At 39.8% G+C, this 23,258-nt stretch overlaps 1 protein-coding gene across 1 annotated transcript; it reads right to left on the reverse strand.

The window, feature by feature from the left end:
- Window positions 1-1,366: 1,366 nt before the first annotated feature.
- On the reverse strand, window positions 1,367-22,185 carry LOC122280838. Its single transcript, XM_043091900.1, has 17 exons — window positions 21,543-22,185; window positions 20,690-21,089; window positions 20,528-20,602; window positions 20,363-20,425; window positions 19,841-20,053; window positions 18,554-19,165; window positions 17,668-18,423; window positions 16,686-16,967; window positions 16,078-16,233; window positions 6,695-7,113; window positions 5,659-6,139; window positions 4,877-5,200; window positions 3,053-3,836; window positions 2,876-2,934; window positions 2,244-2,714; window positions 2,046-2,084; window positions 1,367-1,773 (listed from the first exon to the last, which is right to left on the reverse strand). The coding sequence occupies exons 1-17, from the start codon at window positions 21,914-21,916 to the stop codon at window positions 1,588-1,590; spliced, it is 5,694 nt and encodes a 1,897-aa protein (XP_042947834.1). The 5' UTR covers window positions 21,917-22,185; the 3' UTR covers window positions 1,367-1,587.
- Between the last annotated feature and the right edge of the window lie 1,073 nt (window positions 22,186-23,258).

Raw genomic sequence — 23,258 nt, forward strand, 5'->3', positions numbered from 1 at the left:
ATTATTTTTTTACTACTATTAACAGAATATTTGACATCACCCCACTACCAAAACAAAAACAAAAAAAAAAATCTTAATATGTATTATTTTATCATTATTTTCACTTATTTTTTACTATTTTATACTACTATTCAATATTTTATTATTTTTTTACTATTTTTTCACTACTATTAACAGAATATTTGAGATCACCCCATTACCAAAACACCAAAAAAAAAAAAATCTTGTTTTTGTTCTAAACTTGTTATTTCTAATTGGGTTTTTATTTATTTATTTATCAAAATACATGAAAACCTGTGCATGAATAGCTAAGTTTGTTAAATAAAAAATATATATATTTTACAAGAAGTTAGCAAAAATACAAAATCTTTAGAAGAGAGTTAATGCTGACATTTTTATCTTCAAAATTTTAGTTGAGTTTCCCATCTTTTACTCTCTTTTGTTTTCATGTTAGTGATAAGAAAACTCACAAACTTTGTTTTAGTAAAGAGATGCACAAAAATTATATATATATATATATATAATGTTATTTTGCTCCTTCATTTTTTTACTATTCATGTATTTAATTTTTTTTAATTTTTTATTTATTGATTAAGAGAGTGATTATTATTATATTAATATTTTTTTGTTATATTTTTTAAAAATATTTAAAGATGTTAAAAAATATGAATAAAAAAATTAAAAAATTAAATTTTACCTAAGGGACACGCCGCGCGGTTAGTGCTAGGCGGCACCCTAGCAGTATTCATTCATATATATTATGCCAAAATAAAGAGACATACTTTAAAGAAAAAAAGGGTGTAGAAAAACTAAAGATTTCTAATTTATTTATTTATTTAAATTAATTTAAATTAGTTAAATGAAGTTTCATAGATTTATTATTATATTTATTTGTCTGCTTAATGCTTATAGTTCGGAAGGTGGCGGCGGCCGGGGGGTCACTATTTTGTTTGATGATTGAGGTTATATCATGTTATTGCGTTATTAATAAGGAGAGCAGTGTCGACATGATAAACTTCTTCGGCATGTGTCGAATAACGAAAACGGAAAACGTCTAAAGTTGAAACGGCCATTTAAAGTCGATGAACTTCGCTGCAGCAGGTTGAATAAATATTCATTACTTTTCTCAAACTCTCGGCAGTTATTGCAGTAGCCAGCTCACCCTCCCCAAACGAAGAGATTTGCCGTTTTCAGCCCTTGTAGCGACATGACAGAGAGAGATATATCTTTCCTTTTCATTGGTCTCGATTTAAATATATATATATATATTTTGGGGGGATTGAGTGGGGGAGGATACATTTCTCACATTCTAAAAATTGAAATCACAGGAGACAGGAGCGCAAAATCGAAAAGCTATTACACAACCTAACAAAAAGAAAGCCGCATTTCATCTTCAATAGCTCTATCCTACAATCACACACTGTACAGGAAATCTACACTTTTTTAAGTGCTACCCTTACCCCTAAATCAGGTAATCTACACTTTTAAGTGCACAAAAAACCAACTTGGAATGCTGAAGTTGTTCCAAGCACCGTACCAAAGCCGGAAAATTTCTGATTCATATCATATTAACAAGCTAAAGCTTCTCTATAGCAAGGATGTGCTCATGGGATTTGCAAAGAAATGCTCACGAAAATATAAGTTTGTGATGCCGGCGTTTCTTCCAAGGAGGGTGCCAAGAATGGCAGGAGGCGCATTGGATGTAGTTTGATGCATCTTCTTCACATAGAGGTGTTTATCCAGGATCATCAAATCCAATAGTTTTCTACTGCTCTGTAAGGAATTTAGAGCTTGAATTAGCGCTTCTATTCACAAAGAATGTGCTAGTAGCAGTCCATAGATATGCATAACAGTCATGAAATGACAAGCATAATTGATAATCCCCACATGAAGAGCGAAGAAAAATTATTCAGAAAACATAACTTATAATTTCGACTGAGAAAGGGACAAAGTTTCCCAAATAATATTTTTTTCAAGGCAGGATAACTCAAGATTTGTAGACTTCATACTTCCAATATAATGTCCAGAGGAGTTAAAAAGTTTACCTGGGGATTCAATATATCCATCTCACGGATAATGTCACCCTAACAATAGATGGAAAAAGAAAAGTAAGAAAACATAAAAAGCAATGTCTTATGCCTCCCAAACTGCCAACTCAAGCTGATAAGACTAGTCAGACCAAAAACAGAACTAACTAAAACGGATTTTTGTAAAACAAAAGCACAAATGAAAAAAGCATGTACCTCTAATATCCCGGGATTTTGCATTACAATTCCAAGAATACGGCGTTGAAGTCCCTTGTAAACAATCTTGTTAATGGTCCCATCTCCATTTATCCATGGCAATATTGGCATACACACTTCATCAGAACAGATTGCAAAGGTCCCACCCTCGTTATCTCCTCCAGGAAAAACAGCTTTGCCCTGCATGTTGTTTGTTTGACTTTCGTTTGAGGGATTGGCATCCTCCTCAGGAAGATTAAGAATAGTCACTTTATGCAAACTGTTAGCACTCAAGCTAACTTCTCTTTGTGAATTAGCATCACCAAAAACACTATTTTCTGGCAGGAGGATCGAATGGTCATCACCAGTTCTTCCCGAGGACTTCATCGATGAGGGTGATTTAAGATCTTGACAAAAATCAGATATTGAGGTCAAAAAGTACTTGGAACGATATAGAGAATCAACAACACGAACAGAGTCATAAGCATTGACCTGTATGAAAAGCCAAAACACAACGAGTTACAATTGCATATAATTTTCACATCCAACTATGAGTGAACTTCCAATCCTAACAAAATTAAACAGGACAATAGGAAAATATATAGCAAACATGGGACGACATGACATTCAAGATGCTTTAGGAGGGATCTGACCTTTAAGGCTTGGTGAAATGCTTGTAGCACGTCAATGATTAGTTCAGGCATTTTTTTTCCTAAAAAGCAACAGGAAATAAGCAATCCACTGAAACATACGCATTACCTATCCTTTTTCCAGAAATTGAAAGCAGATACATGCAAACTCATGAAAATGAAAAGGTATAGCATTGACACCTGGCATATTTATGAATTGGGAAACTTCTTCAATGCTCAAACCTTGATCACCGGCCTTCTTAATGGCAGCATAAACAGTCCTAAAAACTTCAGGATAGATGGGACTTGCTTGTTCCTGATCAAAAGGCAATGGCATCAAGTGTTCAGCAAAGCCTGCCATTGCTTCCCAAGGTGACTCATTACAACTCCCAGATACAGGGATAAAGGCGTTCGAATCAAACACTTCCTTCATATGGTCAGCATGAGGTGAACTGCTCTGACCAAAAGTAATGTTCGACTGATGAATTCCATCAAGAAAAAGCTGCTCACATGTACAGCTGTTCTCATCTCTGAATAATTCTAGAGCATTGGCTATTGAAATTGTAGCACGGCGTAAAGATACCATGATGCCAGGAAAACCTTTTTCTCGGCGAGAAACAATTTCACCCTCGCTTGCTACTGAGGTTTTCGGCTTCTTAGCCTTATCACCAACACAAGATTCATTGTTTTCACTTTTACGTTTCAAGTTTCTCAAGTCTTCAGCCTCTCCAACACCTTCATCTGGCAAGTGTGGAGAAATGGACAGCTCACCTGAAGAAACTAGAGCAAACAAATGGAAAATTTCCCCGCACTGTAAATCTTCACCAAGATTTATCCCACCCTCCATAAGATCTTTTTCTTTTTCACGGAGCCAAATGGTAAATTTAGCAGCTCTCTTTCCAGTATTAACTGGAAATTTTGACTTAGAAACGCCATGCAAGAACTGTAGTGAAAGTTCAAAAGGTTGAGTACCATTACCCCCGACCTGCCACAACGTGAAAGCTTCGGATAAGAAGGCAATGTAAGAAGAAACTTCATATTAGATTACTAGAAATGCAAACAGTATATAGCAGCTACTTATATATTAAAAACAATAAGACATTAAGATAGCCACTAATAAAGTCGAGGCATTTAAGAAAGAAAAATATTTTTTATGACTAGGAACTCCAGACACCATGCAAACACAACATGTCTTTTAGCCGGTTGCCCACATCACATAGATCAAGTAAATCATCGGCTTTTCATGGATGGGACATAGCCACTAGAAATTTTTTGCATCCAAGGTTCAAACCTTAGACCAGAGGGGAACATACCCCCAAGACCAATGCCCTTAGCTTGAAAGCCATCTTTTTTAGCTCCACACCAGACCCTGAAGGCATCAGAAACGGGCTTTCTCAGAAGCCAATCTTTTAAACATGACAAAGATACATGAAAACTGGAACTGCAGATCTTGCAGATGGAAAATCTGGAGGGTGTAAAGCATCAAATTATTTTGAGCTGAAAACAGGGTCTCTACTCTATTTCTTTTGCAAGCAAAAACCTTGTACAGGGAAGAAATGTGGAAAGAGGTTCGAGAATGTAGAATTTGTTGCCAATCCAAGAATGAGAAACTCCCTTGGCCAGCTCAGGGTCCAAATAGAGGTTTGATAACCTTCTTTTATGACATGTATACGTGACCCCTGTCATAACTTTGTAAAAGGCCATCAAAGGCGGAACCAAACCCAGGATGTCTGAATCTACAGCTCATCCCAAGCCTACTGACCACTTGGCTGCACCCTAGCAGGTGAGGTTTGATAAATATAAATGCTGCATGAAGCCTGATTAGAGAAACATGTAAGATACGAACACACTGGCCCAGCTACAGTACATATTTTGGCCATATAGATGACAATCAAATTAATCACCAAAAAAACCCATACTAGGACCTGAATTCACTAGCATAGCCCATGCATGCTGCCCCTCGTCCTTTATCACTCGGTTAAACATAGAATGTGTATAATCAAAGAAATAGTAAACAGAACTAACCATGATTTTATTCTCTCTAAGGTAGTTAAAAGCTGCAAAAAGATCATGCTGTGAGTAACGCCTTAATATTTCTGCCAGCAGATTTGGTACTGCCGGTGCTGTTGAGGTACTCAAAAAGACAAGCTTAAATAGCTCTACAGCATTGGAAACAGCCAATGATTCATATACTCGTCTACTAACATTAGCCCCTTCATTCAAAAGATTAATAAACTTCTGTTGAAGGCGATGACGTGATTTGCGGACAACAGCTTTCTGTAGCATCCCTCCGTGGTTCTGAACATCCTGACGAGTATTTGATACATCTAATTCAGATTCTTGAGAATACTGCAATAAGAATAGATATATTGTAGCCAGTGAGCTTCAAAAGTTACTCAAAAGCATGAATATGAAGATGAAGAAGATAATGGTATTTATACTCAGCAAGGGGTGCTGATTTAACTGGCAGATGACACAATAACAGTGCACATGGACATCAATGTGTGTGTTTTTGGAGAGAGAGGGAGAGAGAGAGAGAGAGAGAGAGAGAGAGAGAGAGAGAGAGAGAGAGAGAGAAGGCAACCAGGTTGGCATATTCAAGACATTAAAGTTAACTAAATTCGTCAACCAACATCGAGTCTTCTTTCAGATAAACTTAATTTTTTTCACCAATTAATACTAAAAAGAAGCTCCAAAGGACTCACAATCCAAGTAGATAGGCTGTACTTTCAAGCCTCAAATTAAGTATTTTTAAAGTAATTGACACAGAAGATTAATAAATGAGAACGAAGAACTTGGGACATTACATATGTTTCAGCAATCTTGTTGAGATCCGACCACTCCTCATATGTAGAACCAACTCTTTTGGAGGCCTCCAGTTTAGCCATCCTCTTATACCGGATAACCTCATCAAGGGCTATCTTTATGTTTTTGTCATTGATATCATCCCATGATTTTTCCTCACAACCTGCCTCTCCAGCATGTTCATCACCATTGGCAAAAATTTGGTTAAGACCTTCCATTGGTGAACTTCGCAGTAGCAGTCTGCGATCATCTTTATTTAGTGAGCTGTTTTGAGTTTTTTCCAGGTGTTTAGCATACCGTTCACCGAGCATATTACAGAGCCTCATTATAGCTTTTCGAAAATTTTTGTTCCTGTTCAGTGATGCCATTCTTTTCTTACAGGTACTTGGAGGTGCTGGAAGGTCAGGAAGCGAAGCCCAATCTGTTCGATGATATTTTGCCCCATGAGCTGCACGGTGTCTTACATATTGGATCACCAATTGCCTGAAAAGGAAGATACTGATTTAGGAAAAATTCACAAAGGTAAAAACCTTAATACTTTTAAGTAATGAAACTAATTCTCACTTTTGTTGTTGAGGAATTAATTCTATCACCTGATAGATCAAATAGACAATTGCGTAGAAGTACATATATGGCATATATGCTTAATATGATGCCCCATATTGAGTGTGAATGTGGTGAATGGAATCCCACATTGCTTGGGAGGTAAGTGTTCTTGCTCTTTATAATGATTTCAAGGGGCACCAATTGTACCATTAACTAGTTCTTTAGGAATATGAGCCTAGATGTAGTTTGGACCTCCCTTGGGGTTTAGCCTTTCGGTGCTTTTAAAATTCAATTCCAATAATTATCATGTTCTTTATCATCACAACAGCAATAATGATTGGCCAACTTGGCATGGAATTTTATACACAAATTCTTTATTGAATGATCCCTATGATTTCCATGCCTTTTTTATGTAATTGACCATTCTGCCATGCTTTGGGGAAATTGTTCTTATGGTCAGCCATGTTATTTTTTATATCTTTATTTCTTTACCTGTCATCTTCATCTGTCCATGAAAACCTTCTTTGACGAGTTGGATTATTCTTTGAGAAGGCACACCGACTAATAAAGGAATAACACTCATTTTCGTTTGGTCCTGGATCCTCAGTTTCTAGGTGATCATCCTCCTTAATTGTTTGTAAATGAAAGTCATGCTCTTCTGAATGAGTGTCCAAAAGATTTTTTTCTTCCACAAATTGTTTATCGGCATCAGGTAATGTATTCAATCTCTGCTGGTCCAACTGTCCATTTTCTGTATCAACTCTGTTCTGCTTTCTTGACCTCGCTTCTGGAGATCTATCCCTTCTCCGAGAAGATGAACTGCGCTTCCTTCTTATTGGTTGGAACTCATTGCCTCTACCCTGAAATCTATTAAGCCGTTGTTGGCGCTTGTCATAATAAACACGAAGCACCTGCAGTGACATTTAAAGAGACAAATAGACATCAAGTCAAAAGAAGTGCAAAAAAATAATAATAAATAAATGAACAGAATAATCCAGCTGTGTCTTGTAAATGGATGATTAAGAAAGTGAAGTAACAATCCTGATACTAAAAAGTAAATAGGACTTGAAAGAAAACTGTAAAAGAACATTTTCCAACATCAAAACTGAACTTGCTATATACATACATATATACATGCTAGTAAAGATACCACGTGCAAGGCAGGTATGCCTGGTTGGAGATGGTGTAATCGAGCAGTATGTCTGTCGGACTAGTCTTGCTCGGATGATTTTGAGCAAGAGTTATTTTCTTGCGATGCTTGGGATTTCTGAACAGTGTGTCCATCAGACTCAATTTGCTCTGTGATTTCGAGCAAGGATTATTTTCTTGTGATGCTCAAAATTTTCGAGCAACGTGTCAGTTAGATTTTGCCTTGCTTGCTTGATCCCAAGCAAGGGTTAAATTCTTGTGCTGCTTGATATTACCGACCAATGTGTCCTTGAACTAGACTTGCTCAGTGATCCTGAGCAAGGGTTATTTTCTTGTGATGCTCAAAATTACTAAGCAAAATTACTGAGCAATGTGTCGGTTGGAATGGTCTTGCTCAGTTATCCCCAGTAAGGTTTATTTCTTGTGATGCTTGAAATTACGAAGCAATGTGTTCGTTAAACTGAACTTGCCAGGTGACCCCAAACAAGGTTTATTTTCTTGCGATGCTCCAAGTTTCTAAGCAATGTGTCGGTTGGACTGGCCTTGCTCGATGAGCCCAAACAAGGGCTAGATTCTTGAGCAATGTATTGGTCGGACTGTTCAAGAAGCTGCTTGCTTCAAGTAAAATAATTATTCAATGGTCTGCTCAGGGAAAGCAAAGGAAGAAAAATTTAATGGGAAGAGATATTCCTTGTGTACATACTGTTTGGATTCTTGCATGTGTCTAATAGCTCCACTCTCACTCTCTCTCTCTCAGTTAAAGAGATGACATGAAGTTAAAAAATGATAAAATGTTGGTTAGTGATGGTGAAACCATGGGTGAAAAGCTTGTTTAAAGTTGGTTGGATTCTGATTTGGACACAGAGCCAGAATAATTCAACGAAGATTCTAATGGAAGCATCATGTCCCTCTTGTGTAAAATGGAGCAGCAAAAAAAGGAAAAGGGGAAAATCCTAGAACTTTGCATCTTAGATGTTTCTTCCCAAATCATTATAAATTTTGGGCTTACATATTTATTTAAAAAAAACAATTGTACAATTTAAAGCTACAGCATGAGAGCTACGAGCTACATAGCTAACACTATTTTATGTTTTTTCGTCTAAACCATAATTTCTACTACTAGCCTCCCCCTTCTTTTTTTCTGTTTTCCTTTTAAAACAATATTATTCAAGTCTTTACCGGGATGCCATAACTATAAGGGACAGATCAAGAGACTCCATAGCTTTGTGTGAAGATGAGGAAAAAATAGGACGAAAATCTTGAGAGCAAAAGTGCTAATTTCCAGTAGTTACACTCAGGGCCTGGTTGGGATTGCAGTATGAGTTTTAAAAGTGCTTAAATAGCCTTAAAAGCTCTTTAATTTTTGGGTCTTATAGATTAAAGCACAAAATTAAAGAGCTTTTAATCTCAAATAAGCTAAAAAGTACACATTTGAGGAAAAGCATCAAACGTGTTTTCTGAATAATGCAGAATGTAATTCGAATTTTAAAAAGACTATCAATGAATGAAAATACCCCTACAACTTTCAGATAATTACAACTTCTAAATTTTCAAAGATATGGTCATAATCTTTAAATATTTAAATAATTGTCATTTCTACCTTAGAAAGCACATTTTTAATTTTTTTTCTAAATAAATGTAACGTGTTTGAAAGTGTTTTAAATATATGGTTGCCAAACAATAAATAACTTTTTAATAGTAGAACTTCTTATTTAATTTATAAGTTAAGAGCTGTCCAGACTCCAAAGTCCAAAGCACACATCTCTCTCTCTCTCTCTCTCTCTCTCTCTCTCTCTCTCTCTCTCTCTCTCACACACACACACACACACACATCAATCTCTCTCTCTGAGCATGGTCCTCTTTTTGGAGGCCTAAATCATAAGTTTTTTTAAGTACTCCAACACCACAGTTCTCATCTCCATGTTCTTGGACATGGCCATCTTTGAAAGATTCCTCAGATCCACCTTGATGGCTTTCTCTCCATCTGGTGGCCACAACCACCATGACCTTGAGGCCCATATGGGCTTCAATGCCAAGGTTGGTCACTCATCTCCTAAAGTAGGCTCAACCCGTACACGTTGGCCTACACGGTGGGTTCGTTGCCCCCACCAAAGGAGTGGTGAGCTATGGTGGGCAAGCCAGATGCTTGCCCTGTGTCTTCCTTTGGCGGTGGGGTCGTTGCTCGCCATGGTAAGGCCTTCTCGGTCGGTGGGATCGTTGCCTGCCATGGGGGTGGCAAGCTATGGTGGGCCACTAAGCTTGCCCACCATTTCCTTTTTGTGACCTGCCACGATGAGTGGCGGGCTATGCAGCACTTGCCCACAGTCTTCTTTGGGTGGTGGTGACCTGCTGGCAGGGTCCTCCCGCCAGCTCTTGTCGCATGCGATGAGGGAAAGGTCCCGCCATCTAGTGGGGTGGCTTGGCCCACGCAATGCTAGGAGGTGGCAGGCTTACATGCCCACCCCCGTAAGCCCCCTAGGAGCACGTCGCCGTGCACCCTTTACATACGTGCATAGTGACATCAACGCACCAACCAAAGGAAAAAGGGGAAAATGTAATTCTCTACATCAAACAAAATTTACTGTTCAAATTGTTCATTGAGTGATAGGCACTTTTATTAATAGAATTGATATGGTTATATACCCAACATGCACACATGGATGCAGTATATGTATAAGTATAAATATGCATATACATATATGTGTGCGTGTGTCTCGTCTGAATAATTAAAGGTAGCATAATATCATTAATGTCATATGAATACCTAGTATGTGCTTGAAATGTAAACCAAAAAAGATTATGGCCTCTCCATCTAACTTAAAAGTTATCAGGCAGGTGTGACTGCATTAGATCCCCCTTGACAAATGCCCATCATTGGCCAAAATAGCATATCCTATGCTATCATAAATCCAGATTAAAGGAACAAATTTCATTGAATGATAACAGATGGCAGATAGAGCCACGTTTGACTTCAATTAGCTAGCACAACAGGAAGGGAATTCAAATGGAGGGCGTAGGTCTCTGGTCAAAATATTATCATCAATGCCATCAATCAACTCAAACTTTGAAAAAAGTATACTATGCATTTTTTTTTTTTATAGGTAATATTTTTGATAAATAAACAAATTGTATTGATCAATGGCAAAGCCAGTATTACAACTCTAACGCCTTAACCACGTAAGCACATTAGAGACAAGAAAATCATGCATGGCCATGCCATTAAAATCCACAGCAATAGCCCATTTACAAAGTGTTCTAAAAAAATAAAAGTTTAAGCTCCTCCACTGATCTTTCTTGGTCCTCGAAGGTCCTCTCATTTCACTCCTGCCATATGCACCACATAATATATAGAGGGATCATCTTCCAGATAGCTTTAATTGGTTTTCTACCCCTTATAGTTGACCAGCTAGCCAATGCCGCCTCCACAGTTTTAGGCATCACCCAAGCCATATCCAGTCGCGAGAATACCTTATTCCAGAGGACCCTTATCGTATCATAGTGTAGAAGGAGATGGTCTACCGACTCTCCCCCTCTTCTACACATGCAACACCAGTCTGCGATAATGATCATCCTTTTCCTCAAATTCTCTGTAGTAAGTATCTTTTCCAGGGAGGCAGTCCAAACAAAGAATGATACTTTAGGAGGAGCCTTATTTCTCCAGATTTTTCTCCAGGGACACAGAGAAGTGGGCTCCTGGGTGAGGGCCTTATAGAAAGATCGAACTGAAAAATTACCTTTGTCTGTTAGAGACCACCACAACACATCCTCTTGTTGGCTATTGGGTCTTATGGAGTATATGAGGCTATAGAAGTTTGCGAAAATACTTAATTCCTAATCTTGTGCAGCCCTACTAAGATTAATGTTCCAAAGAATCTGGCCCCCTCTAACTCCATGACGTCTACCACTGAAGCCTCCTTATCTCTAGCCAACTGGAACAGAGAAGGGTACAAGTCTTTCAAAGCCCTACTAGTACACCATACGTCTATCCAGAATTTGATCCTTGATCCCGTGCCCACACAAAGCTTTACATGACGGTTAAAGACCCCCATCCTCTTCTTATATGTTTCCATAACCCCACTCCATAAACTCCCCTTACTTCTCTATTACACTACTCCTTCCATAGACCACCATACTTCTTCTCAACCACAAATTTCCATAAAGAGTCATGTTCCTTGGAAAATCTCCAAAGTCATTTGCCTAATAGCGCACGGTTGAAAGTCCTTAGGTTTCGAACCCCCAAGCCTCCCCCTGATATAGGACGACACACATGCTCCCACTTAACCTAGTGGAATTTGAAATCCTCCCCCAAGCCCCCCCATAAGAAATCTCGTTGGAGCTTCTCAATATGAACCGCAACACTTGCTGGTATTGGGAAAAGAGATAAGAAGTTGGTAGGTAAGTTAGAGAGTGTACTCTGTATCAATATAGTCCTTCCACCTTTTGACAAGTACAACCTCTTCCACCCCGCCAATCTCCGCTCTATTTTTTCGATGACTGAATCTCAAACTGCAGACGCCCTCAAGGCACTCCCTAAAGGAAGTCCCAAATAAGTCATAGGGAAAGAAGATATCTTACACCCCATCGTTCTCACTAGGTGGTGAATATTAGAAACTTCCCCAATTGGCACCAACTCTGATTTTTCCAAATTCAACTTTAACCCAGAGACGGCCTCGAAGTATAAGAGTAAAGTATTTAACACTTGCATCTGATTCACACAATATAAGTGTATCATCTGCAAACAGGAGATGAGAAATGATAATAGTGTCCCTGTCTGGGTTACCAATCGGGATCCCTTTTAAGAGTCCATTTTCAACCAAAACCAAGAGCATCCTACTTAGGGCTTCCATAACTATCACGAACAGTAAAGATGACAATAGATCCCCTTGTCGCAATCCACGAGAACTCTGAAAGAAACCAATTGAAACTCCATTTATCAACACAGAATACTTTACCGTAGATATACACTAGTGTATCCACGCCCTCCACCATTCCCCAAAACGACATCTCCTTAGCAAATGTAGAAAGAAATTCCAGTTAACATGATCATAAGCCTTTTCCATGTCTAGTTTACACATTATCCCTGACTTTCCGTCCTTCAACCTACTATCAAGGCATTCATTGGCAATTAACACCGCATCCAAGATCTGTTCGCCTTTTACGAAGGCATTTTGGGGTTTCATAATAAGCTGCCCCATAACCTTACTCAGTCTGTTTGCAAGTACTTTTGAAATTATCTTATACAACCCATTCACTAGACTGATAGGCCGGAACTCCTTTAAATCCATAGCCCCCACCTTCTTGGGTATCAGTGCGAGAAAAGTGGTGTTTAGACTTTTCTCAAATTTTCCAGCCATGAAAAACTCCTGGAAAACCTTCATAAGGTCCTCCTTTAATACTTCCCAACAAGCTTGAAAAAAGCCCATAGAGAAATCATCCGGTCCTGGAGCTTTATCCCTGGCCATCTTCCTCACTACCTCAAAAACCTCTAACTACTCGAACTCCCTTTCCAAACGAGAGACATCATTTGACCCAATAGTGTCAAATTTCATCCCATTTAGGGGAGGCCACCAACCTTCCTGCTCTGTTAGTAGGTTCTTATAAAAATCAACTACATGGTTGTGAAGTACCTGCTCATCACTACACTCCACACCGTCCACTATCAGCTTCTCAATATTATTATTTCTCCTATGAGAATTTGCAATTCTGTGGAAGAAACTTGTGCTTCGAGCTCCTTCCCGCAACCACAGTGCCCTAGACTTTGCCACCAAAACATCTCTTCTAACAGGATCAATCTCTCAATCTCAGTGACTAGCTCTGATCTCCTGTCTTGTTCTTCTTGAGTGAGTGGTTGTACCTCTTGCAGCCTCTCAATCTCCTAGAGTTCCAACAGCTTGGCTTTCCTGTTTACTCTTACGTTGCCAAAAGACTCCAAGTTCCATTCTTTTAGATCTCTTTTTAGAACTTTCAATTTATCTGCAAAAATGAAACTAGGAGTACCTTGAAATTGATAAGAAGACCACCACTGTTTGACCCTCTCCACGAACCTTTCCGATTTTAACCACATGTTCTCAAATTTCAACGGCCGACAACCATTATGAACTCCTCCGCAGTCAATCAGAATAGGCCAATGGTCGGAACCAATACCAGGCAAATGTTTTTGCCAGACATTCGGGAAGTGGCTTTCCCATTCTGGAGAAATTAAGAACCGATCCAATCTAGACCATGACTGATTGTTTGACCAAGTCGCGATGCCCCCAGCTGGTCTCAATCTTCTAGTACCCGAGACTTCACTCGAGAATCTTACCACGTTGAAGTCTCCCCCTATACACCATGGAAGTCCCCACCAGGAGTGAATCCCTACTAGTTCCTCCCACAAAAGTTTTCTTGCCGGATCTAGGTTAGGGCCATAAACACCTGCAAAAACCCATAAGAAATTATAGGAGACACACTTAAACGAGCATGCTACCGAATACTGCCCAATGCAATCCTCCACTTTCTCTACCACCCATCTATCCCACATTACCACGACCCCTCCTGATGCCCCGTTTGATGCCAAGAATGACCAATCCACATGACTACCCCTCCATAGACTCCTCACAATGTTCCTATTAATCATCTTCAGCTTCGTCTCTTGTAAGCACATAATATCAGCCTTCCACTCCCGAAGCAAATTCCTAACCCGTAGCCACTTATTTGCCTCATTTAACTCACGAACGTTCCATGACACAATTTTAGGCTTCATTGAGGAACAGACAGCCCCTTCCCTTTCACCCTTCCCCTAATAGCACTACTCTCCGTGTTCATCGACCAATTCAATCTTTTAAGCTCCCCATGCTTCTTCGATTTGCCTTTAGTTTTTTGTTTGTGGCCCACTTCGATTGCTGTAAATAGAGCCATAAATTGTTCCTCATATCCTTCACATGCAATCCCCACAAGTTTTTGAATTTCCCTCACCTTATGGAAGACCCAATCTGAAATATTTGGTTGCGCTGGTAAGCGAAAGTTCAACGGCACCGGTTCCTCCACCCTACTAATCTGAAACCAGAAATTCTCCTTCTGTTGGTAGGTCATCCAACCCTAGCTGTCCACACACGTCAGGGAAGGTGAGATCTTCAATCTCTTCATCCACCGAAAGCTCTAACTCCTCTGAACCCTCCTCCTCTTCATCCAAAACCATCAATGGTAAGATAGAAGCCTCCACCGAGCCCAAATACAGTGGTTATGAGCCTATCGGGCTCCTCTGTCCTCCCTGCGCCGGAGAAGACCCATCCCGATATATGCTCGAGCTTGGTGCTAAACACAGCGACGTCATCTTCTCGCTCAGGGCCTCCGGGATCTCGTCGGCGGTCTCCAATATCACCGTCAACAAGTTCTGTGTCGTTGCCGTGACCTTATCCGCCGACGGCTGCCGCGGTGATGTCTCTACGTCCTCAGAAGCATCGCAGGAAAACGGGTTGATTAAGCCCGGATTGAGGGAAAGCAGACCCGGACTTGGGTCTTCATAAAAGAACCTGGGCTGAGGAGGCCCAAGCCCGAATCGAGGCCCTCCACTCGTGGAGGCCTTGTTCCCATGTGTTACTAACAAGGGAGATGGGCTACGGGACCCCAGGACCGCGGCTTCCAGCCCTAAGAGAGGCCCGGCCTTTTTGGATTCAATAAACCCATCCCTTTGAAACACCACCGTATCAATCCTCACCCTGTCATCCTCCCATCTCCCTCCTTTTTCCTTAAACAGCCCCACATGCTTTCTGACTTCCTCCATCTCCTTCTGCAAATTCCTCAACTGCCCCTGCAGCTCCAACAGACATTTACTGAACACCCACGTCTCCTGTCCAACTAGCCTGCTAGACTCTACATTTCGTAAATGGTGTGGGGCTAAACGTTCCCCCCAGCGACGTGACCTACACCACCGACGGGCCCCCTATGCGCATACGTCGGTCCCATCGTGAGAACCTCCTTGAAGGTTCTGGCCACCGTGCTTGAAGCCCTTTCCACTCTATTTCTCTGCCCTCCTCTGCCTGTTCCATACCCATTTCCACTTGTCTGAACCATCTCTATGGCCAAGTTTTTCACTTTCCTCCATCCCCATCCATCTTCACCTTCTGGAAAGCAGAGCAGCCGGGTTCTTCCTTCCTTTCCATATTCGGCAATCGAAAAATAACGCCCATGCCTATTCGAGCACTGTTGAGCAACAAAACTGCGATAACCCTCTCTAATTACCGAATACACCTCCTTCTTTCCCCCCTTCAGGCAGTCCTCCAACACTTTTACCATCCACAGTGTTGTGTTTCGGCCCACCAGTAGATCGTACCTCTCCTTCCATCCATGTTCTGAAATACATAGATTATTTCCTTCCTTTGTGAGGATAATCAACTTGGACTCAACAACTACTTCACGTGAAACTGCCATTGCACCCACCAAAAACTGCTAAAACTACACCGGAAAACTACACCAACTTCACCGTGACACCCTCACCACCGTGAATAGTTACATGTGTACGGAGAGAAAAATAGGGAAAACTTGAAAACAACTTTTATCCAAGGATAAGTAATATACTATGCGTTTTTTAAAAAGTAACTCTGATATTATCCAATTTTCAAAGTTTTATGCATTGAAATCAAACAACTAAATCTTATCTCCCTCTACCTTCTTTTTTTTTAAATTTGGAAATGATATAGGGAAGAAAATGTTTGGAGTCATTCGAGCAAACTAGAAGACAAGCTAACCTGCTCCAAGGTTAGATTAAGATCCTTTGCAATCTTCTCACACTCTTTATAAGAAAGTTTTTCACTTAGGTCATCCTGCACCACCCGCTTTATGAGCTCAGCACGCTGTTCAGCTGTCATAACCCGAAATGAGGCCCATGACCGGAAAAGGAAAACCTGTGAAATAAAGTTTAAAACAATTAGAACCATCTTGACCCTGAACCGATATGACATCAGTCCATTTGATAGGCAATATATACCTTGCAAATTCCTAAAAACTAGAAAGACAAGCAGGCTGAACAAATTGAAAGATATAATCATACATTACTAAACCAGTCACTGACATATTTAAGCTCAAGATGATAGCATGCATTTAAAAGTTTTCAGTGAAGAAAGTTTGAAATCATTCTATGTAGACAATTTATTTTTGATAGGTAAAACACACTACTCTATGTAGCCAATTTATTTTTTTTTACAAGTAATATAAAATTTAATTGAAACATGTAAATAAGCAGAGCCCAAGTACACAGGAAGTATACATCAGAGAACACCTAGTTACAAGTTAGGAGCTAGAAAGTGATACTACAGAGAAATGGCACAAAACACTACCCTGGGTGCATAGCGCATACCTCAGGAACAGAAGATCCAGGGAATGCAAGTAAAGCAGATCTAAGATCGGCAGCAGCATAGCAATACTCCAAAGTTTGCCAATACTCATCAACAGCTGCTCTACTCGACAGGATAAAGTCATGTCTCATTCGTGGGCGAAGATCAAGAGCTCTAAAACTTAAAGACATTGCATATTTTGAAAGTGGTTCCTCAATGTAAGGCTTAAGCTCCATTACATGCGTAAAATTGGCTTGTGGAATCCCAACTCCCTTTAAATGTCCATTAGTTATCATCCGAATCAACTGCATAAAAAATATAAGCTGTTACACAAGATGGCATAATCCTACAATACAGGAGCTTAAAAATATTGTTTTACAAAGGAAACTCTAATTCACAGGGGGAATGTGGAAGAAGTTGTTCAAAACTACATCTATGGCAGCTAGAGCTGCAAAATAGGAAATTATCTGAATTCAACCAGACTGGAAAAAAAAAAAAAGTTTATTTTTGAATATTTAATTGAATCCAAATCCAGATACACTCGTTTAAATATTTGGATCTGGCTAAATCAGCATTCTACCTCCTTATAACCCCAAATACTTGCATAAACTGCGGAGATAATTACTACAATAGTCCTTATACGCCTAACTAAGATAACTATTGACCACAGACAAACGAATGATGCTACGTAAAATTTTCATACGGATCAGCTTGCAACATCATTCACCAAATATTTAAAAAGAAATACAAATGGGTGAGAGTTTTTGCCAAACAGGAATCCCAATCAAACAAAGATTCCACACAACATGACACTAGTATGTCAGTAGCAGGATTTGCAGGGAACATATCCCAACTTCTTAGTTTCTATAGCATTACCATAGCAAGAATTTTGAAATCAAGCATTCAATGGCGGTTCAATTTAAAGGATAAATGGAGCAGACATTTTGAAAGGATGGGTAAAAATTACATGAAGAAACTATATTAAAAACAGTCAAGATATCATACCTTCAACCGTCGTAAAATGTCAATAATTAACGAAAGCCTTCCAGTAGCATGTGTATCCATTAGATTTTTGTACTCCTGATTAGGAAGATCAGAGAGAAGCAATCCCCTCTTACACTTCTCAATCATATCATCAAACTTTAGAGTAGACCCCACAACTTGTAAGAACAGCTCGACTGGAATGGCCTTAATTGATGCTTCTAGTGAAAACAATTTGCTACTACTTTGAGGGCTAATCAGCTCATAGACATGTTTCTCATATGATAAAGCATCAGTAGAACCATCTGAACCATTCAGGTAATCCCACAGAAAACAATGAAGCAGCTTTGCACGAACCATTTTTGCCAATATAAATCCATTGGCACGCATGGCTTCTGATCTAATAGCTTGGGCATCAGAACCTACATGATTCTGAGCCCTCTGAACACCCTTCAATACGGGAACTGGTCCCTCGTGCTTTCCTCGAGAAGAACCCTGGCCACGACTTTGCATTTCAAAGGACCTATATCTATCATGAATTTCGCCAAGTAGTTCCGGAGATAAATTTTGAATAGATGGGTGCAGAACCACCTGAGTGATACGGCTACGGCCAAAATTTGTGACAACAGGGGCATTAATGTGTATGCATTTGCAGTGCCCTTGTTGCTGAAGTTTGTTTAGAATTCGGTCAATGGTCTTCCTATCTGTTGTTGTGCACTTGTCCTTCTCAAGACTCACAAGCCACTTATACAGGTCACCTCTCAAAATGAACTTCTCATCCTGAACAAGAACAATGACACCTTGGTTATAGGTATTAAAATGCAGAAAGTAAATAACAAATAAAAATAAGTCAGCCACTCCATCCCTCCCCTCAAAAAGAAAGCCTTAGTAAGTGGATGGTTATAAAAACCTGTAATCGCTCAAGTATTCTTTGCTCTCTTCGAGCACCATCCACGGTCAAAGTCAGGCATGGATATCTCTGATATGATCCAGAATTAAGAGGCTTCACGACAGAGGGAGGTGGTGTTTCTAATGAAGTAACACTCGTTTCCATCCCTGTGCTCACCATCTTAAGTTCTGCATTGGAAACTGTTCTTGGTTCATCAAGCAGGTTGTCAAGACAGACATGCATTTGGTCAACATCAACATCCCTTGGGGATCGCTGAGAGAGTTCGGTATCAACTTCTATATTTATCATTTTTCCAGGATGAGCAACATCACCTTCTGGACAAGCAACACAATCTGAAGTTGATGGATCATACTCTGAAAAGGTATGAGCAGATCTCTTAGAAGCATCTAGATTGCCAACATGGAGATTGGACACTTTATTTTCATCAAAAACATTTTTTGATTTATTCAAAAAAGCATTAGCAGGTCCAGAACTGAAATTCCTCGATGTCCAAACTCGATATACCACACATTTTTTGTGATTTTCTGCCTGCAGCTCCATTCCAAATCTAGAGAACATATTAACCAGCCGGTTGTAGTTCTTTTTGTTGTCAATCCCAAGCCTCTTGCATAGCTGAGTGAACAAATATGAATATGCAAGAGAATTAATAGTTGGAGTGAAACATTTATTTTTAAGAATGCATTGCATGCAACAAGCTCTATAAAGCACCATTAAAAGAGGAGCTGTGAAAGCAAACCAAAAGAAGTATATGTACTCCAATAGGATTAGTTTGCAAGATCCACTCATGCCACTACTAATTAGTAAACAGACATTAAAATTATGAATGCAGTTTTAAACTTGCAACTTAACATCGTGGGACAATAAGGCATAACTTGATTAACTGGAGTATGGGGTATGGTAATGTATCAATTAAATATCCAAGGATTTGGGTGGTTGTTTAGGTGTCATATTCATCGAATCCCAAACCTAGGAGGCGCGTATCTAAAATATCACTAACCAACCTTTCTTGATCTCCACAATAGAAGTAATTGTCTCTATGTACCCTAGCAAATAAGGAATAAGCATCTCATTTCAGTTATTCTCTACAAAACCTCTTAGCAAACAAGCAATCTGTACAAATATCAAAGCAAGACACGATTTTAACTGCAAGGCAGGGTTAGAGAATACTGCATGGGAAAATGTCAAAAAAAAACAAATTCGAAGAAATATTATGAAAAGGAAAGCTCATATAAACGTAGAAGCAACACCAACAGGAACCAAGCAAAGACAAGAAGTTAATGCACGCGCCTCCATCACAGTCAGACCCTCTGATCCAGCTGCATCGATCATATCATAAATTTGATGCTCAATTGGAAGCTCTACAAGTTGATCAGTGATTTGATGTTTCTTTCCAAAGTTCAGTTGTTGTTCTTCCTCAAAATCATCATCTCCATGTCCAAGAGTTTTTGGCTCAAAATTCTTAAGAGAAAACTTTTTCAGCAAACGCAAGCAAGACTCAACCTGACAAACAAAAAAACAGTGAGTATATTCAAACCAGAGCATAACAGTCTGAAGTCCAATAGTTAAATACAAATATTTTGCATGTAAACACAACAATGAATGTTATAAAAAGGAAGAGAGAGAGAGAGAGAGAGAGAGAGAGAGAGAGAGAGAGAGAGAGCCAAATTAATTTTAATAGCAAAGGATACATAAACTACTTTCAAAGATAGGTTCAAAAGCAAGAAAAAAGACCAAGGTAAATTCAAGGTAAGACTATTTGAAGAGGAAATCAAGTAGGTACAATATTTGCAAAGAAAATTTTAAGCCTACCTTTCCATTCACTTTGGCATCAAACTGCTCCACAATATGGGCATCTTTCAACCTGACACAAATCTGGTAGCACATTGTGCAGGATACAATATGGTAAAAACAATCACAGGTCAAAAATAAAATAAAAATAATACTTAGGTTTATACTAGTTTAGTTAAACTTTACTTTTCTCCAATCTTTATGCCCTGAAGGAGATCCACAATAGCCAAGATCCTTTTTCACATCTGAGACAACAAGAACCTTCAATAAAAGAATAGCATGAAACAAAATCAGCATTAAGTGGAATAACATGGATGGAGAAGACAACCAAATTTGAATGCAATTGACCTTGTCATTGGATTCTTCAAGTTTATCACAAACAGCTTTCATTGCTGGAAGATAATCCTTTACATACACATCCTCTTTTACACATTTTCCCGAAGAACCATCTCTATTTGTAGCACTTTCATCAACATTACCAAGACTCTCTATCGCCCGTTCTTCCTTAGTAATCTCAATTTTTTCTTGGGACCCCAATGTTTTTGCATAGCGATACAAGTACATTAAATTGGTAGTCACACTTGGACAGTTTTTTTGTTCCCCTTCGTTGCAAGCGTCTTTCGTCCTCACAACTGCAGATTGCCTCACAATCAACCCTTGACATTCAAGGTTCCTCACTACATAAAACAAGTTCTTCCCTTCAATGCCAAATTCCTTGCCAAGTTGACTTTGGGTAATTCCATTTGTTCTGCAGGTACCCAAGGTGTTAATGTTCGTTCTTCAACCTAATTAACCAACCAACGTTTTCCCCCCTCTCCTCCCTTTTTAATAAAAACAAATGAAAAATCAACTACAACCACGGGTCTCAAAGTTTTTCATTTTAAGGAAAAAGGAACAGACTAGCACACAGAGTCTTGGTTACACTTCAACTCAATCCTATGGAAAATTCTGATAATTGAAACGTGGTATTTTCAGGAAGATTCGCCACAATTTTAGCACCGGAACCACACTAGAAAAACTAACTTCCATTCAAGTCAATTAGCAAAGGGAAAAAAACAAACAGCTGTTTCATTATAAACACGCGTTGTCTAATATATTGACATCCAGAAAACTCACTTCATAGTTCGCACACAAGCATAAATACAACAAGTGACCATCTTTACTCGTATACACACCCAAAGTTTAGGGAACTAGACCTTACCTAGCGATGGCGAGACGTTCAAGGGCGCGTCTTTGTGGGGAAGACATGTTGGCATTGGCAGACTGGACATTGTAGAGCCCAACAAAGTTGTCCCTCAAATGCTCCTTGGCAACTATTTTCAAGTTCAGATTCTGGGCATCCTCCAAAGACTGAATTGAAAGGTCAGAAGGACTGTATGAGGCATCCGGGGCTTGGAATTGGAGGGACGGGACGCTTAATAGTCCGGCCCAGATAGCCTTCTTGACGCCCGGGGAAAGGTCTAGGTTCGAGGACGAGAGGAGAGGTTGAAGGCGGGTCCAGAGGGTCGGTAGAGCGATGCCGTTTTGGCCCTGTGCACATATTTCCTCGAGCGCTGAGTTGATGATCGAGTCCATGGAAAAGCATAGTAAGAAGATGGATTTTATTCGAAAGTAGATTATGCATTCATGATGCTTGGTTTTTTTGCGCACACGCGAGTGTTTCTATATTGGAGATATATGTTGAGAATTAAGGTTGATTCTTGCGTGTAGCCAAGGCAGGACAGGGGGGATTGTTCAGGCTGATCAGAGGAAGAAGAGAGGAAGAGCGGGGGTCTTTGTGGGTGAGACTAGCTTGGGCTTGTCTTTTGGTGGATGGTTTCGGAAATTGGGCTTTTCTTTGGCAAAGCTGTTTCAGAGTTTGTAGTCACGACGTCACGTAGTTATCCGATGTCCCCGAACGGACGACGTCACGTTATGGTTGTGATTTATGACTTCAAGTCCTTTCTTCACTCCTATATTTTTCAGTTCTTCTACACTCAATCGGGAAATGTAAGCGTGGTGCAGTCGGTGATGTGGCCTGACGCCACGTCAGCCACGAAAAAAAAAAAAAAAAGGGACAGAAACGAAGTAAAATTCAAGAAAACCATTAAAACCTTTTCCCGCTTCTGGTGTGCGACGGAGAACGAAGAGAAGAACTGAAGCTCTCATTTAGTCGGTCGATTGTTCAGTCCTTTTCGTGGGTGCAGATCGTGTGTCGCTGGGTTGGGCATCTGGTTTGGGTGGGTTAGCTTCAGGCCGGTGTGCGTTGGGTGGGTTTTGCTCGGGCCGGTGTGCGTTGGGTGGGCTGAGTTTGGGTCAGATCCGTGGGCCATCACGTCGGGTCAGATTCGTGGGCCAGTATTTCTGGTCAGTGACGTGGGTTGGCATTTCGTGGGTGGGTCTGCGTTAAGTGGGTCGGACCGTGTTTCGTGGGTCATCTTCGCACTTCACCGTCACGGCCAGGTCCTGGTTCCACCATCGATCTATCTGATTTCCTTCAATATATAGTGTTATTTGCATGATATAAAATTTGATATATATGTGTGGGCTTCGTTGCATTTGCATGAACATGGTAATATTTAGACGTGGCTCTGTTTTGTGGCATTTGCGTGAACATGTTTCCAGTGAGAATGTTCTTTGTTTGAAAATGTATGAAAATAGTTGTGGTAGGTTTTTGGTCTGGTATACTTCGTTTAACAAGCCGATGCTAACTAAGGTTACAGAGACTTTGAGAAGAAAAGGAAACAAAAACATGAGCTCACTTGGGAGTGTTTACAAAGATATTAATAACACCACAAGTGGTATGGTGTTACTGCAAGTTCAATGCGTTATTATAGCACTGATTGAATGGCAGTCTTATATTAATTTAGTTGATAAAATAAATCTAACCCAATAGGCTGGAATGAAGGTACATAGTATTGTTCCTGAACAAATCCAA

Source organism: Carya illinoinensis, chromosome 1 (assembly GCF_018687715.1).
Source record: "Carya illinoinensis cultivar Pawnee chromosome 1, C.illinoinensisPawnee_v1, whole genome shotgun sequence".
Taxonomy (NCBI): domain Eukaryota; kingdom Viridiplantae; phylum Streptophyta; class Magnoliopsida; order Fagales; family Juglandaceae; genus Carya; species Carya illinoinensis.